Genomic DNA, 17,855 nt, shown 5'->3' with positions numbered 1-17,855 from the left:
AAGCCAGCCTCAGCAACTTATTGAGAACATAAGCAACTCAGTGAGACCCTGTCTCTAAATAAAATATAAAAAAGGGCTGGGGATATGGTTCAGTGGTTAAGTGGCCCTGAGTTCAATCCTCGGTACCAAAAAAAAAAAAAAAAATCTGTTTGGACTGGTCTGGGTTGGGTGATTCTTCTGCTAATGGTTGTACCCAAGGTTGCCATGTAGCTGCTGCCATCTGTTGGTTCCACTTAGAGCTGATTGGTCCAGGGACCTCTGCTGAGATAGCATCTGCTTGCTTGACATGGTCTTATCCTAGGAGGTGATATTTGGGGTATTTATGGATTAAGGGCTGGGAACTGGGGATGGAGATGATTTGGCTACATTTCTAGCTGAACTTCTTCATAGGGCATAAACACATTCCAAGAAGGCAAGGGGAAGGGGTGCTGGGGAAGTTGTGTTGTTTAGTATGTTGAATATCTTTAAAAATTCCCTAGAACTTAAATTACACTAATTAAGAAGTACTCCAGAATATTAAAAGTAGTTATGTTGAAATGATAAATATGTAATTGCTTTTCCTTTGCTATTTTTGCTAATATTTGGCTCTGTGTTTAAGTTATTTCTAAAATATAAAATAACTGCCTTTAAAAAATAAGCCAAGGGGCTGGAATTGTGGCTCAGCGGTAGAGCGCTCATCTAGCAGGTGCGAGGCCCTGGGTTTGATCCTCAGCACCACATAAAAATAAACAAATAAAATAAAGGCATGCTGTCCATCTACAATTACAAAATTCCATCTACAACTGTCCATCTACAACTACAAAATGAATGAGGGGAAGGGGAGCCCAAGATTCAGTCCATAACAAGCAAAATCAAGCCTCTTCTTCCAGACAATCAAAGGGAGGTGAGTTGGGAATAACATAATCTCTGCCCTGGGACCAGACCTTGTTTCTGAGTTAGAAATGTAGCTAGACTCCATCCCCAGTTCCCAGTCCTTAATCCATAAATACTCCAAATGTTACCTACTTTATTGAGCATCTTGAACTTTTAATATATAGGAAATATTGAGCTTCTTTTCAACCTTTCATTATTAAGCAAAACCTACTAATACCCCAAACTCCATCTGCCCTGAACTTTTCTGTCATCTCATTGTCCTTACTTTTATCTATAGTGCTGAGTACTTTTTTGTTTATTTTTTTCAATGATAGCCTCAGAGTACAGCAGGAATGTCTGAAGGCATTTTCATTAGAATCAGTTGCAGTTTGAACCTTGGTCCAAAGCATGATCTGGAAACAGGACATGCTTAGACAATGACACCATCTATTTTTGCAGACCTAAAAGGCATATATTTTGAACTGAAGTACTTTTCTGCACAATTCTCCTAACTTTATGTTGAAAAACAAAAGCCAAGTCTCATGACATATGTTTTTTAGAATGTTCAAACATAAAATAAGAAATTAAATCCAGTTGGAGAAAGATTCCTTTGGGGAGAGTAATCTAGTTGATTCTGCAGCAAGTCTCAGCTCAGCTATAAATTCAAAAGCTAGGCCCTGAGTAAGTGAAATAAACTAAGAAATGGAGTTGAATTACCTCTGCAGAACATCTGGTCAAACTTGCAAGATGTGGGAACATTCAACAGAGTTTCTCAGAGAGTGGAATTCATATAGTCTCTGTGGCTTCTGCTGTTCTTTTCCCATGATGCCACCTTTCTTACACACAATCCATCAGATATGTCCACACCCTTTTCATAGGAATCTGATCTCATTTGCAAGTTAACTTCAGGGAAAAAAATATCTATATTCAAACCTATATTTTATAGGTTTGAAACATACAATGTTATTAAGAATACCTTTCCAAATTGAATGGATTTTAGCCTTAGAATGGATTTTAAAGCCAAGCCCCATCTCTATGACATTTTATAAGTTGCTCATTTTGCTGTGACAGGTATCACAAAGGAAATTCTGATGAAGTTTCTCATCCAAATCAGTGGATTTTAAGATGACAACAAAATCAATGCCACTTGTGGCAGACATTTTGCTATTCTATCTTATTTAGAAATAGAATTACACCACTAACTTGGCTCATCACATGGGTGAAAGAATCTGCAAGAGGCTTGATTTTGCTTGTTATGGACTGAATCTTGGGCTCCCCTTCCCCTCATTCATATGTTGAACTTTTTGTCAAACTTACAAGATGTGGGGATGCTCATCTTGGATGGGATTTGTGTTGTCTTTGTGGCTTCTGCTCTTCTTCCTCTCCTGGCCTCCAAACATCTATCTCATCTACTTGTCCCTTTCGGCAACCTGGCTATTCTACCTTTCTTACACACACCCATGTGACAATATCAGGAGGTGGAGACATTGGGAGGTAAACAGTTTAGAAGAGATCATGAGTGGAGCTTCCATTATGGGATTTTGTCCTTATGGGAAGAGACTAGGGTATGTATGATCTCACTGCCATGTGAGAATATGGCAAGGTGGCAGACATCTGCAAACAAGAAAGAGAAGCCTCACCAGACACCAAATGTGCAGGCACACGATCCTGATATTGACCTTGATTTTGGATTTCCCAACCTCAAAATCTGAGAAACACTTGATGTTTAAGCTGCCCATATTTTATTGTGGCAGCCCAAACTGACTAAGACATTGTTCTTCTGTAGGGTAGTTTGAATAACCAGTACTTACTTTGGCTATGTGTTCAGATTACTGACTTGGCAATAGAGATGTTATCAGCAAAATGCCGTTACCTGCATATTTTGGATATCTCTGGTTGTATCCGACTTACTGACCAAATCCTTGAGGACCTTAAGGTAGGCTGCAAACAACTCCGGATCCTTAAGATGCAATACTGCAGACACATTTCCATGTAAGTATGCTGCTGAGCACAAAGAGCTTTGAGAATGACTTTCTGAGAAATAGAACATATGGCTATGACATTTGTAATACACAGTGGCTTTCAGTGTTAAGAAATTTCATTTGTTTATTTTTTGCCTACTTAAATCTAACATTTTGAGTAGAAGCGTGGAAGTTCTCTTCTAAACTGGTCTTTGTGGTGTCATATCCCTTTCCCAGTGGCCCTTCTACTTTAAGCACCTTCCTTTCCTTGACCAAGCAGGTGTCCCAAGCTTAACTCTGCCTCTGTAGCTTATCTCTAGCTCTTCCTCTACTGCTTCTTTCTCAAAGTACAATCCATTTAGTTAATTTGCCCTAGGGCTAGGAAAATAATCAGATTAAACAAGCTCACAATAAATCTTTTTTCCTCTATTACTAAGGGTGAAAATATGTAAGTATTTTAATTGACCTAATGAAATAGTTTGTAAAATGTGCAGAAGGAGAATCCTGACATTCCTTAAAAAGGTCAGGTTCTTTTCTGCAACCTGGAAAAATTAATATTAAGAATTAACATTATCAAAGTCTAAAGGACAGAATGTGGTCCAAGCATTTATTTTAAAAAAACTTTTTTATTCTAATTTGATATGTATGACAGTAGAATGCATCACAATTTTTATTACACACATAGAACACAATTTTTCATATCTCTGGTAGCACACAAAGTAGAGTCACACCATTCATGTCTTCATCCATGTACTTAGGGTAATGATACCCATTTCATTTCACCATCTTTCCTACCCACATACCCCCTCTCTTCCCCTGCCTCCCCTTTGTGCTATCTAGAGTTTGTCTGATCCTGCCATGCATCCACCAACTCCATTATGAATCAGCATCCTTATATCAGAGAAAACATTCAGCATTTGTTTTTTGGGGATTAGCTAACTTCACTTAGCATTATATTTTCCAATTCCATCCATTTACCTGCAAATGCCATGATTTTATTCTGTTTTAATGCTGAATAGTATTCCATTGTGTGAATATACCACATTTTCTTTATCCATTCATCTACTGAAGGGCATCTAAGTTGCTCCCACAGTTTATTTATTGTGAATTGTGCTGCCGTAAACATTGATGTGGCTGTGTCCCTGTAGCATGCTGGTTTTAAGTCCTTTGGGTATAGACCAAGAAGTGGGATAGCTGGTCAAATGGTGGTTCCATTTCCAGTTTCCCAAAGATTCTCTATGCTGCTTTCCAGATTAGTTGCACCAATTTGCAGTCCCACCAGCAGTGTAAGAGTGTGCCCTTTGCCCCACATCCTCGCCAACATTTGTTGTTGTTTATATTCTTAATAGCTGCCATTCTGACTGGAGTGAGATAAAATCTTAGAGTAGTTTTGATTTGCATTTCTCTAATTTCTAGAGATGTTGAACATTTAAAAAATATTTGTTGATTGTATATCATCTTCTGAAAAGTGTCTGTTCAACTCCTTGGCCCATTTATTGATTGGGTTATTTGTGGGTTTTTGTTTTTTTTTTTGTGATGTTAAGATTTTTTGAGTTCTTTATATATCCTAGAGATTAGTGCTGTATCTGATGTGTGTGTGGTAAAAATTTGCTCCCAAAATGTAGGCTCTCTACTCACCTCACAGATTGTTTCTTTTGCTGAGAAGCTTTTAATTTTGAATCCATCCCATTTATTGATTCTTAATTTTAATTCTTGTGCTATTGGAGTCTAAGGAAGTCAGGGCCTAATCCAACATGATGGAGATTTGGGCCTACTTTTTCTTCTATTAGGTGCAGGGTGTCTGGTTTAATTCCTAGGTCCTTGATCCACTTTGAATTTTGTGCATGGTGAGAGAGAGGGGTTTAATTTCATTTTATTACATATGGATTTCCAGTTTTTCCAGCACCATTTGTTGAAAAGGCTATCTTTTCTCCAATGTATGTTTTTGGTGACTTTGTTTAATATAAGATAACTGTAGTTATGTGGATTGTTTCTGTGTCCTCTATGCTGTACCTTTGGTCTACCAATCTTATTTTGGTGCCAATACCATGCCATTTTTTATACTATTGCTCTGTAGTATAGTTTAAGGTCTGGTATAGTGATGCTACCTGCTTTACTCTTCTTGCTAAGAATTGCTTTAGCTATTCTGGGTCTCTTATTTTTCCAGATGTATTTCATGACTTATTTTTCTATTTCTATGACATTGGGATTTTGACTGGAATTGCATTAAATCTGTATATTGCTTTTGGTAGTATGGTCATTTTGACAATATTAATTCTGCCTATCCAAGAACAAGGTAGATCTTTCCATCTTCTAAAGAAATAATTTAATTAATTTCTTTCTTTAGCATTCTGTAGTTTTCATTATAGAGGTTTTTCACCTCTTTCGTTAAGTTGATTCCCATGTATTTTATTTTTTTTTTTGAGGCTATTGTAAATTGGGTAATTTTCCTCATTATTCTATCAGATCATAATGGAATGAAACTAGAAAACAATGATAAAATAAAAAATAAAAGCTACTCCAACACCTGGAGAGTAAATAATATGCTACTGAATGAACAATGAGTTGCAAAAGACATCAAGGAGGAGGTTAAAAAATTAAATGAGAACACTGATACAACATATCAAAATCTCTGGGACACTATTAAGGCAGTACTAAGAGGAATGTTCATTGCATGGTGTTCATTCCTTAAAAGAAGAAAAAGTCAACAAATAAATGACCTAACATTACATCTCAAAGCCCTAGAAAAAGAAGAACAAACCAACACAAAAATTAGTAGAAGACAGGAAATAATTAAAATCAGAGCTAAAACCAATGAAATTGAAACAAAAGAAACAACTGAAAAAGTTGACAAAACAAAAAGTTGGTTCTTTGGAAAAAAATAAATAAAACTGACAAACCCTTAGCCATGCTAATGAAGAGAAGGAGAGAGAAAACTCAAATTACTAACATACGTGATAAAAAAGAAAACATCACAACAGACACTATAGAAATATAAAAGATAATCAGAAATTATTCAAAAAACTTGTACTTCAGTAAAATAGAAAATATTGAAGACATCGAAAAATTTCTAGAGTCATATAATTTGCACAAATTGAATCAGGATGATATACACAATTTACACAGATCAATTTCAAGTGATAAAATAGAAGATACCATCAGAAGCCTACCAACCAAGAAAGACCAGGATCAGATGGATACACAGCTGAGTTCTATAAGATCTTTAATGAAGAAATAATACCAATACTCCTCAAATTATTTTGTGAAATAGAAAAAAAGGGAGCACTTCCAAACTCATTTTATGAGACTATTCCTGATTCCAAAACCAGGAAAAGACGCATCAAAGAAAGAAAACTTCAAATCAATATCTCTAATGAACACAGATGCAAAAATTCTCAATAAAATTCTGGCAAATCGATACAAAAACATACCAAAAAGATCATGCACCACGATCAAGTGGGATTCATCCCAGGGATACAAGGTTAGTTCAGCATATGGAAATCAATAAATGTAATTCATCACATCAATAGACTTAAAGATAAGAATCATATGATCATCTCAATAGATGCAGAAAAAAGCATTTGACAAAATACAGTACCCCTTCATGTTCAAAACACTAGAAAAACTAGGGATAACAGGAACATAACTCAACATCATAAAAGCTATCTATGCTAAACTCCAGGCCAACTTCATTCTAAATGGAGAAAAATTGAAAGCATTCCCTCTAAAACTGGAATAAGACAGGGATGCCTCTTTCACTACTACTATTTAACATAGGTCTTAAAACACTGGCCAGAGCAATTAGACAGACGAAAGAAATGAAAGGGATACAGATAGGAAAATAAGAACTCAAATTATAGCACTATTTGCCAAGGATATGATTCTATACCTAGAAGACCAAAAAATTCCACCAGAAAACTTCTAGAATAAATGAATTCAGCAAAGTAGCAGGATGTAAAATCAATACCCATAAGTCAAAGGCATTTCTGTATATCAGTGACAAATCCCCTGAAAGGGAAATGAGGAAAACTACCCCAAGCATGTAGATTTCATAAATAAACTTTCTTAATTAAGTAGCCATGGAATAAGCTGAACCATGGCCCTTGTCACTTGAGGGTGAAATGGTTTCTGGTCCAAGGGTGTGCGGAAAGGGAAGAGAAGGGAAATGAAGGAGGGAGGGAGGAAGGAAAATTATTTGTAAAGCAGGCATGCCCTGAGTCCAGGTCTGTAAGAAGAGGGCAGCTAATTGGAGCTGGGTCAAAGAGAAAGGAGCAACTCCTTGAAAATTTTTGAAGCAGGGTAAAGACTCAATCTACTCTGATAAGTCTGGAGATAACTTTGATATAAATGTCAGTAAAATCATTTAAGGAAGACGCCATGAAATAAGGTCCTTGGAGTCCCTGCTGAACTTATTATATCATTAAACAGCTAACTCTGGGCAAGATGACAGTGTTAATGGATAATGTGCTACTCAAAGGAGTTTAGCATCTCATCGCTTAATCAATAGTGATTTTGCCAATCACTATTTTTGGAGATAATATTATTGAACTTTTAATAAGAGGAATTTTAGGTAGAATGAAGACTTTCTGGCAAGGAACTCTTTAAACTTAATCGTGGTATGGATATTAACAAGTGATTAATATGGTGTCTGGCCAAGAACACCCAAGATATCCAGTAATAGCCCAATTGTACCATTAATTACTCAGTTCTATTGCAGGGTTCCTAGATTAGTGTGTGTGTGTGTGTGTGTATGCATGTGCACACACACAAAGAAACGTAAGCAAGGCAGAATTTATATTTACTTGGGCCTTGTTCCCAAATCTCAATGCAAAATTCTAATTATAGCTAGATCTCTAGAAAATCTCTTTATCTAAGTCAGGACAGCAACAAGTCCTAATTTGTCTTCTGCTACAATGCCTGCCTGTCTCTATCAACAAGAAGCAGGTAGAGACTTGGCCCTAATGCCTAGAAGAAGGCAGGCTTGTTCTATGCATTTCTTTGTCTAAAGAGGTCAGACTACCACTTTTTAGTCTTCTTAGAAGCTCTGTCCTGGCTCAGTTCCAGCAGGAAAAAGGCCTAGAGTGCTTTGATTACATCTTTGTCTAGCAATGGAAGACAGTCCTCACTGCAGAGTGACTGGAAGAGTTCCAGTGTTTGAAATTGAAAGGCTCGAAGAACATCTGTCTTTATGTCCAATATCTAAAAGAGGGTACTGTTTGTCAGTCGGGGGGCTCCTGAAATACTTGGCCTCAAAACTTCAACTACAGAAATGGTAAGGCCTGACTGCTTGCAGCTGTTTGGGGCAATCTCTAGGGGCTGCAGAGCAGCTTCCTTTTCCACTTAGATCCTTAAGTGGAACTGGAAATGCACAGTGTCTGTGGACTATTTTAGTCAGCTTTTTCATAGCATGTCCAAAATATCTGACAAGAACAACTTAAAGGAGAGAAAGCTTATTTTGGCCCATGGTCTCAGAAGTTTTAGTCCAAAGTCAGTTGACTCCATTGCCCAAGGTAAGGTGAACATCATGGGGGAAGGGTTCAGCAGAGGAAAGCTGCTTAGCTCATGGTGAGGTCAGGTAACAGAAAGAGAAAAGGGAACCAGGGAAGGGGCCATGGATAAAACCAACCCTTCCAGGGTATGACCCTCGTGACCCACCTCCTCCAGCCACACCCCATTTGCCTACAGTTACTTCCCAGTCAGTCCATGCAAACTAAAATGGACTGATTAGGTTATTGCTCTCAAAATCTAGTCATTTTACCTCTGAATACTCCCACATTAACAGGAGCTTTTGGGGGATACCTCACATCCAAACCATAATATGGACCCTTCAAAACAAGAGACAAAATCTCTAGTCCCTTATTTGTTGTTTGCTCTTGCCAGGGCCAGTGTTGTTCCCTCAACTAAGGTGTTTTGTTTGTATGGGTGAAATGGAACCTTTGGCTTCTAGGAAAGAGGAAATTTTTCTTATTTGGGAAGAGGCTCAATAATTGAATCCATTTTTTAACATGAAAATATGTTTGCAGTCCTTAAAATGCAATCACAGCTTCCAGAAGAAATGGCTTTATCAACAAATTTCCCCATACTCACTATAATCTGGAAACACTACACTAACTTTGCAAAACAAGAAGCTTGGCTCATCCCAGTGTTTTTAAACCAGAAGAGGAGCAAACTTTTGTTGGTCAATGAGCAAACTAGCTAGCTATAGTTCTTTTGCAAGAGAGCACCCACCATAAGATATAACTGTCATTCTACAAACCCCAGGGTCTGAAAAGGCTCCCCCACTATTGGATTACTATTTTTATACCACAGATACCAACAAATTAACCCTGGCTTAAAGCTGACTGAGGAACTATATGACCTGATATTTTATAAACATTGTCAAAGCTGGGTGTGGTAGAGCATGCGTGTAATCCCAGTGGAGGCCGAGGCAGGAGGATTGTGAGTTCAAAGCCAGCCTCAGCAAAACTGAAGCACTAAGCCACTAAGTAAGATCCTGTCTCTAAATAAAATACAAAAATAGGGCTGGGGGTGTGGCTCAGTGGTGACGTGCTCCTGAGTTTAATCCCTGGTACCCCCCAAAATAAACATCATCAAACTTAGCAATAATTGTACTTATCCTCACACCAGCTATCTAGAACCCTCAAAAACTGTTGCTCTTATGAAACTAAAAGTAACATATAATTTAGTCAACTACCTGGAGATCCTTTACTCTCTAAAACAAACATTTCCTTTTCTTATAGCCAAGGCCTCTGTTGTCTCTAACTATAGTACTCTGGTACTACAATCAGTGTCAGTGGTGTTGAATCAAATGAACAACTGTGAACTACTGTATGTGTGTCCAGAGCTGATCCAAAGGACAAGGGTCAGGAGGGAATTGGAAATAGGGACCTAAGAATGCCTCTTCTAGACCAGCAAACCAGCAGAACTCAAGAGAGTTAAAAGGACTTTCACACTCAGTGTCAGCTGCTGAAATCTCTTCCTTTGGCTGTTAATGCTAGGTTTCACAGAGAGACAAAGAAATTATGGCCTTAAATAATTTACTATTTTTTTAAACCAAAGAAAAATAACAAAGTTCAAAATTATAAACAATGCCATGAGGTTCTATATTAGAAAGAAATTAATTATATGATTAACTTCCTAAAGAAGTTCAGAGAAGGAACGCATTGGGTCGAATCTTTATACAAGAGGCTAGATTGGCTTGGAGTTTGATGGATAAAGTTTAGACAGGTAGAGATGGGAATGAAGGTTAACAACGAAGTTCTGCTGCTTGGGATAGTATCTCCCCCCTTTGAAACTGGTGATGCCAATGTATTATGCCTCAATTTACTCCAACACTTGGTATTTTGTTTTGGTAAGTCTTTGGAGGGAAATCTTGCAGAAGATATATGAAGAGGTACAGTAATCTCAATTCCATAGAATTGAAAAAAAAGAAATATCAGAAGAATATGGGGAAAGCAAAAGATACAAGCTTATTCTTTTTATATAATAATGTTTTACTTAGAGGACATATAAAGGTTTATATAAGATGTTTAAAATAGAATATCACCTTTAAAAAGATTTTTTAAATTAACAGTATAAAACCTTATTTTTGACCATAATTTACCATCTTCATACTTTGAGAATAAATATTAAGAAACGACACTTGTTTGCCAAGTTTTAGCACAAGAAGATGGTAGTTTTGAACTAGAAATTAGTATATAACAATTACTTTTACTCAAATTATTCTTTAAATTTATATAAATCGTGTGTGAGTGCAAGAATGTTAGCCAAAAAGCAATGTGGTAAGAGGCAGAATTAGCAATGCTTTGGTTGTCTCCTTGTTGAGTTTGGTTATGATTAACAGCATTTTAAACTAACATATCTCTGCTTTTTCCATTTTCATTGCCCTATCTGAACTCATATGGACATTTAGTACAAATTTAACTCCAAGGTGTGGTAATACCAGCTCCATATCAATGACTCAGTTACTTTTGCAATTAATAATTCAATGTAACAGACTGCAATGGTAGTGGGGAAAGTAGGCCCTTAATGGGTGAACATCATAGTTACTCATTTCTAATCCAATACAAGTGAACAATTATTCATTGCCTTTTTAGTACTGGCCTTGTAATTTGAACCAATTTCCTAGGAAAGTCCTCTGTCCTCAAAATGGCTTTGATATACCTTTGTTTCTGATGCTTTCCTCCTCCATCCCTCCCTTCCTTCCTTCCTTCCCCAAGAAAGACAGTTATTTTTAATTATTTGGCTGTGGACTCTTTTGAGTCACAGCCCTTCTTCTCAGGGAAATATGTATTCGAAACAAAACTACGTGGACTTTCAGAGACCCTCATGGACCTCCCTGAAGTTAGTTCATTCAGGTATCCAACAAGGATCTGTGAACTCTGGGTTAAGAGCTTCTGCTCTGGTGCCTGGTCTGCCTTCACAGGTTGGCTGGTTAGGTTACTCCCTTATTAGAAACCCTGGATATACCAGGAGAGGGCTTGTTCAAGAGCTCTCTAAATAGAGTGACCTTAGTGTTCCCATTCCATGGCCGTGCGGTCTTCTTACCCACTCACTGTGTACTCTGAACAGGCTGAACCAGACCTGCTTAGGCTCTGGGATCCTGGTTATCAGCCCAGTTATCCAGAAAGGCAAGAGAGCTCTGAAGTGAATCCAACTTGTGACAAAGTTCTCTTAATTCCAAATGTGGTCTAGTTGAAAATGGTATACTAGGAATTAACTTGCTAACACTAATCATTGTTATTCCAGGGAGGCAGCTCACAAAATGTCATCTGTAGTCCAGCATCAGGAATACAGCTGCAGTGATCCTCCAAGTTGGTTTGGCTATGACGGTGGTGGCAATCCTCTTAATGTTCAATATACAAAACCATTTAAAGGTGTCCCAGAGGTGACAGTGAAAGACTCAGAGTACAGTAGTACTGAAGAGGAAGTATGACCTTCAGCCTCAAGCAGGAAAAACCAAAAAAAAAAAAAAAAAAAAAAAAAACCAAACCAAAATTTAGAACCTAGCAACCTTTCTTCACTTGATGAAAGTATCTTTTCTAGGTGGATCTCAGTAACAATGTAAACAAGCAGCAAGTCATCTTCTGATTCTTATCCCACCTACAAATGTTTCTAAATATATTGGTTTTTCTGTCTAAATAATCATGATCCCTAAATTTAATTTAATCAAACCAATAATTTTGACATTATCAAGTTTAAGGTTCTATTATAGGAAACAACCCTGAGAGATGTAAATTTTTTGAAAAGAATTTTTAAATTTGTCTCTAGATAAGCAAGGATGGCCATATAAGTCAAAATAAAAATTTGAGCCAGGACAATGACTTTAAGGATCTGTGAAGCTTTATTATAAAAGATAGACATCCATTTTCAAAGGAAAAGGGGCTCCTTTTTTTGGATTTCCAGGTATTTTACAACAAAACAGAACTAAATACAAATTAGCTCTGGATTCATTTAAACACTTTAATAGGGGAAATTAAATAGAAGCAAAAATTGTCTATGAACAGAAAAGTTATAATTCCTATAATGTCTCAGAAACATCTTTTTAATCAAGTTTGCACTATGGAGGAATTTTAAAACCAAACTGTGTCAAAAAAGATGTTCCCTCAATTTTTGCTAGGAGGTATGGGCTGTTAATTGCATCCACTGATATTGACAGAGTCCAGGAGAAAGCACAGCTCTGTTCTGACTGCTACATACAGGCTGCATCAGTGATATTAGACAGTTTTTTTTTAAACTTTCCTATTTCCTCAATAATTTCCCTCTTAAATGGGGTTATTCCCTGTCTTCTTGTTTACCTTAAGTTTGAAATAAATATAAAAACTTAAAGATATGAAAGTTATTTTGGAAAGTTTTAAAAGGGATGTACAAGCATTATTATAGGGTGCTCTGTGTTAGCTAATATTATGGTTTCGATATTAGGTGTTCCCAAAAAACTCATGTGTGAGACAATGCAGGAAGGCTTAGAGGTAAAATGATTGGGTTAAGAACATCTTAACCTAATCAGTGTGTTCATCCTCTGATAGGAATTAAGTGGGTGGTAACTGTAGGCAGGTAGGGTATGGCTGGAGGAGGTAGGTCATTTAGGGCATACCTCTGGGGTCAACATTTGTCCTTGTTTAGCGAAGCTCTTTCTCTCCCTGCTTCCTGTGGTGATGTCTTGAGTTGCTTCCCTCTACCACATTCTTCTGCTGTGATGTTCTGTTTCACTTAAGCCCTGAGAAATGGAGCCAGTGGTCTATGGACTGAGATCTCTGAAATTGTGAACCCCCAAATAAACTTTTCCCCCCTCTAAAACTGTTCTTCTTAGGTCCTTTGGTCACAGCTGAGAAAAAGCTGACTAAAATAGCTAATCTCCCCCCGCCCTTTTTTTGGTACCAGGGATTGAACTCAGGCGCACTCAAACACTGAGCCACATTCCCAGCCCTGTTTTGTATTTTATTTTAGAGACAGGATCTCACTGAGTTTCTTAGGGCCTCTCTAAGTTGCTGAGGCTGGCTTTGAACTTGGGATCCTCCTGCCTCAGCCCCCTTAGCCCCTGTGCTACCACACCCAGCTTCTCCCTCATTTTTGAAAGGGCTTTTCTTTCTACCTGATTTTTAAAAAATTCCTTTTTCCTTTGGTGCCGCAGTCCGGCTGCAGCAAAATAACCGGGGGGTGACGAACAACTTGTGTACATTGATACAGCAGGAATGGGAGCCGTTTATTATAGGACAACAGAGGTATTTATACATTTTACACAACTTATCTTAATTAGCATAAACTCGATACAGCAGTCAACCAATAAGGACTCTCCACACTTAACCGCTCGCTGGCGTTACTTCACAAACCACTCCCTCTGGCAAAATGTTTACATTTTGTTTACAGACTCTAACATTTGCCAGGCGCCATCCTGACTTGTTTACAGACTCTAACACTTTGGTACTCAGGATTTAACCCAGGGGTGCTACATCCCTAGTCCTTAATTTTTAAATTTGAGACAGGGTCTCACTAAGTTACTGAGGCTGGCCTTGAACTTTTGATGCTCCTGCCTAAGCCTCCTGAGGGCTGGGATTATGGGTGTGTGTCACCTCTACTTGGCTTTTTAAAATAAGTAGTGGAAAGGTTCCTGGGAGTGGACAGCAAAGGAATCAAATAAGTAGAAAATCTTAAGACCTGAGCCAAGATGATTATGGTAGGAGTGAAATTTTCAACTAAATTTGGAAATTTTTGGCAGTTGCATAAAAATTAGCTTCAGAAGTCTAACCCCTAGATGTCTCATGCACACAACTGTAGAAGAGTCAGTTGGTTTCCAAAGGAGTACCTGCATGGGTAAGACCAGGCCAAGGAAAAATATATCCTGTTATGTTTTCTAGAAACCCAACAGGTTACTTTATAGGCAAAGCTTGCTCCCAAACTCTGTAATACCTTCCTTGAAACAAGAACAAGAGACCCATTCATTCATTCTGGTGAGATAAATGTAGAGGTACAGAATTGAAAGAAAAGGGGTAGGTATTAGAAAAAATGAGCCATGCAAGGGAACCATATGTACAATGCCATAATAATAATAGCTATAGTAGACTGAATTATAGTCATGACCTTCTGCTTGTTGTTGGCTAATTTCATCAACTTTATTTTTAGACATGAAAATGTTTATATAATTCCATGAGGGTGAAAAAAGTTTATAAAAATTGCCTTACTGCCTCACATTTTCCTCTCCTGACAGTTTAACACACACACACACACAATCACCTCAAATATACCAGCATATGAATATCTTTCAAACTTATACAAATTCTGGTTTCATGAAGACTGAACTAAAAGAAGACATTAAGATATCCCACAAAGTTGAATTTATTTCAAAAATAAGAAGTTAGCTGGGCACGGTGGTGCATGCATATAATCCCAGCAGATCGGGAGGCTGAGATAGGAGGATCACAAGTTTAAAGCCAGCCTCAGCAATGGTGAGGCACTAAGCAACTCAGTGAGACCCTATCTCTAAATAAAATACAAAATAGGGCTGGGGATGAAGCTCAGTGGTTGAGTGCCTGAGTTCAATCTCTGGTACCCCCCCCAAAAAAAACAAGAAGTTAAAAACAGAACTTTAAAGAAATGAAATAGTAACAAAAAGGAGATTATTCTAAATTGCAGAATTTAAAAATAGTTATTAAAATTTAGTATTTAAAAGTTGATTTATCCTAGTCATAAAAATATAATCCAATAAACAGATCTATTCAGTATTGTATAATTTAAATGTTCTAAGAATAAAGTTGAAAAGAAATGAATTTCATAAAATAACTTTATAAAGTACACCATTATAAAATTGAAAATCTATCTTCATACATCAGGCAATAAAATAACTTTTTTTCTCCTAACTAGTTATATATTACATTACACAAAAGATATTAAGAATCAATAGCAACTGCTTCACAATTATAAGATTTTATTTACAACTTAAATTTCCAATGATGTTTAAGAGATATTCAGTAGAAAACCTGTCACATGAGAGGTATAGTACAAAGAATTCTAAGATAAATACCCTTCATGACTGATGCATTTGCATAATCTCTTCACCTTGAGTGGAAATGGAAACTCTTGATTATGCTGAAATTTCACTCCCATGATCATGTGACATATGATAAAATACAAATTATTCTGGGTGGGCCTGAACTCATCTTTGAAAGTCGAGATTTCTCAACTTTTAAAAAATAAGTCAGACACTCAAGCATGATAAGGACTCAAGTGTGTCCCTGCTGGCTTGAAGATGATGAGTGCCACACAAGCAGGTTGAGTGTAGCCTCTAGAAGCTTAGAGTGATTGCTAGCAGACAGCCAGCAAGAAAATGGATATCTTAGTCATATATTCATAATGAACTGGATTTTACCTATCATCTAAATGAATCTGGAAGTAGATTTCTCCTCAGAGACTCCATATAAGAAGTCAGCCTTGCTAACACCTTGATTCTGGCCCTTTGATATCCTGAGCAGAGTAGTCAGCCATCTGGGCTCCTGACCTACAGAACTGTGATCTGATGAGTGAGTATTAATTTAAGCTGCTAAATTTGTGCTACAGTGGTTCCCCCTTATCTGAGGTTTTGCTTTCCATGGTTTCGGTTACCTCTGGTTGATGACAATTCCAGAAATAAATAATTTATAAGTTAAAAAAAAAAGTCTGGTAAAATCTATGGTAAGATTGATTGTTTCAGCCTGGGGTTGTAGCTCAGCGGTAGAGCGCTTGCCTGGCACACATGAGGCACTGGGTTTGCTTCTCAGCACCACATAAAAATAAAATAAAGGTATTGTGTCCACCTACAACTAAAAATATATTAAGAAAACAGAATAAATGTTTCACCTGTGAAAGTGTAAAGAAGGAAAAAGAAGCTAGTTTTGCTGTTGCAACTCAAACTGCTCAAGTTAGAGCTATAATGCACAAATGCTTAATTAAGATAACAAAGGCATTAAATTTGCATATGTATTTGTAAGAAATAACATGGTATACATAAAATTTGGTACTGTCCATGGCACCCGCTTGTGGGGTTTTGGAATATATCCCTTGAGAATAAGGGGAGACTACTGTTATTTGTTACACAGCAATAGAAAATGAATATGGTGGCTAAGTAAGTATTTTGAAAAGTCCCCCAATCCCAAACTATTTACCACTATTAATTCCTAATGCCACTGTTTTCAGCATTTATACGAACAGTGGAAGTTGCATTTTTGTAGTCACAGTTTGCTGATCATTATTTTAATGGCACAAGTACAGATCAAGCCATTCTTAGTCTTGCAGTTTCAGGGACTGAAACCAGCTTTGACTTCTAAAACTTACAGTGCCTTTTGGGGCAGCAACATTAATCCATTTTTCATGTTTGCTTGCTTGATTCATGAGTCCTGAAATAGAAAATTGCATAAAGTTATATCTTAATGGGCAAGAATAATATATAAGCACACAAATCTTACCATATAGCTCTAAAACCAATACTTTAGAATGCCAAAAATCTTAACAAGTAGTTTGAGTTGAGAAAGAGCCGCAAAGAGGTTATGTGGGCTTGCTCTCCTTTCATTTTCTTAGAACAATTGAGAGGCAGCTGCTCTGTTTTTACTTGTATCATTTTTAAAGGAAGGTTTTAAAAGAGTTTTATTGAAGTATAGTTGACAAAATAAACCACATGTATTTGAAGTATACAATGTAATAAGTTTTGACATATGTAAGAAATCTGTGAAACTGTCTCCTCATTCAAGATAAGGTATATCATCCAGCATTCCCAAAAGTTTTCTTAACCCCTTTGCAATCTTTCAGTCATGACCCTCTACTATAGTTTGGATCTGGAATGTCCCCCAAAGACATGTACTAAAGGCTTAGTCCCAGCATGGCACTATTGGAAGGTGGAAGAACCTTTAAGAGGTGGAGCCCAGTGGGAGTTCTTCTAGCTACTGGGGACAAACCCTTGAAGAGGATAGTGAAGCCCCGCCTTTCTTCATCCTGTCTCTTGTTCAATTCCTGGTAATGATATCAGTAGCTCTGCACTACCACACACTCCCTACCATGATCTGCTGCCTTAACACAAGCCCAAAAGCAATGGAGCCAATTGGTCATGAAATGGAACCTCTAAAACTTAGTCAAAACAAATGTCTTTTCAAGTTGATTATCATAGTATTTCTTGCAGTAAAAGAAAGCCAATACACTAACACACCCTCCCTTCTTTCCTTATTCCCAGCAATCAATGATCTGCTTTGTGTTACTATGAATTGCATTTTCAAAAATTTTCTAAACTTGGAACCATACAGTATGTACTCTCTCTCTTTTCAAAATCTGTCTTTATTCAGTGTATTATGTTGAGGCTCATCTGTATTGTACTGTGTATCCAGTAGTTTCTTCACAGGCATGGTAGTCAGTACTTTGTTGGGTGCTCATGAGTACCATCTACAGAATCCCCTGTGCTATTGTTCCCTCTTGTCTGAAACTTTGTCTCCTGAGCTCTGGGAAGCCCTGGTCTGCCCAGTCTACCCACTCAGTCTCCTGTAGTCCGAGTATCTGCAAGGCTCTGGCTCTATTATCTGTCATTGG

General features: G+C 37.4%; 2 protein-coding genes across 3 annotated transcripts in view; one reads left to right on the top strand and one right to left on the bottom strand.

Annotated features, from left to right (window-relative positions):
- Fbxl13 (F-box and leucine rich repeat protein 13) overlaps window positions 1–12,513 on the top strand; it is a 210,281-nt gene extending 197,768 nt beyond the window's left edge. The window contains exons 20-21 of the mRNA XM_046464167.2: window positions 2,681–2,844; window positions 11,562–12,513. Coding sequence (XP_046320123.1) covers window positions 2,681–2,844; window positions 11,562–11,748 — 351 coding nt within the window. The 3' untranslated portion in view covers window positions 11,749–12,513. The remainder of the gene's footprint in view (window positions 1–2,680; window positions 2,845–11,561) is intronic.
- Fam185a (family with sequence similarity 185 member A) overlaps window positions 12,138–17,855 on the bottom strand; it is a 49,176-nt gene continuing 43,458 nt past the window's right edge. Inside the window, exons 8-9 of one of the 2 annotated variants that reach the window (XM_058585499.1) lie at window positions 16,617–16,678; window positions 12,138–13,029 (exon numbers count right to left, since the gene is read on the bottom strand). In XM_058585499.1, coding sequence (XP_058441482.1) covers window positions 12,988–13,029; window positions 16,617–16,678 — 104 coding nt within the window. In that variant the 3' untranslated portion in view covers window positions 12,138–12,987. Of the gene's footprint in view, window positions 13,030–13,494; window positions 16,679–17,855 lie in introns of those variants that run through there. The other variant, XM_046464104.2, reaches the window with a different exon arrangement.

This window comes from Marmota monax, unplaced genomic scaffold (assembly GCF_021218885.2).
Source record: "Marmota monax isolate L192 unplaced genomic scaffold, Marmota_monax_Labrador192_F-V1.1 WCK01_AAM20220418_F8-fsc00065, whole genome shotgun sequence".
NCBI lineage: Eukaryota > Metazoa > Chordata > Mammalia > Rodentia > Sciuridae > Marmota > Marmota monax.
This window is presented reverse-complemented; position numbering and strand designations above follow the sequence as displayed.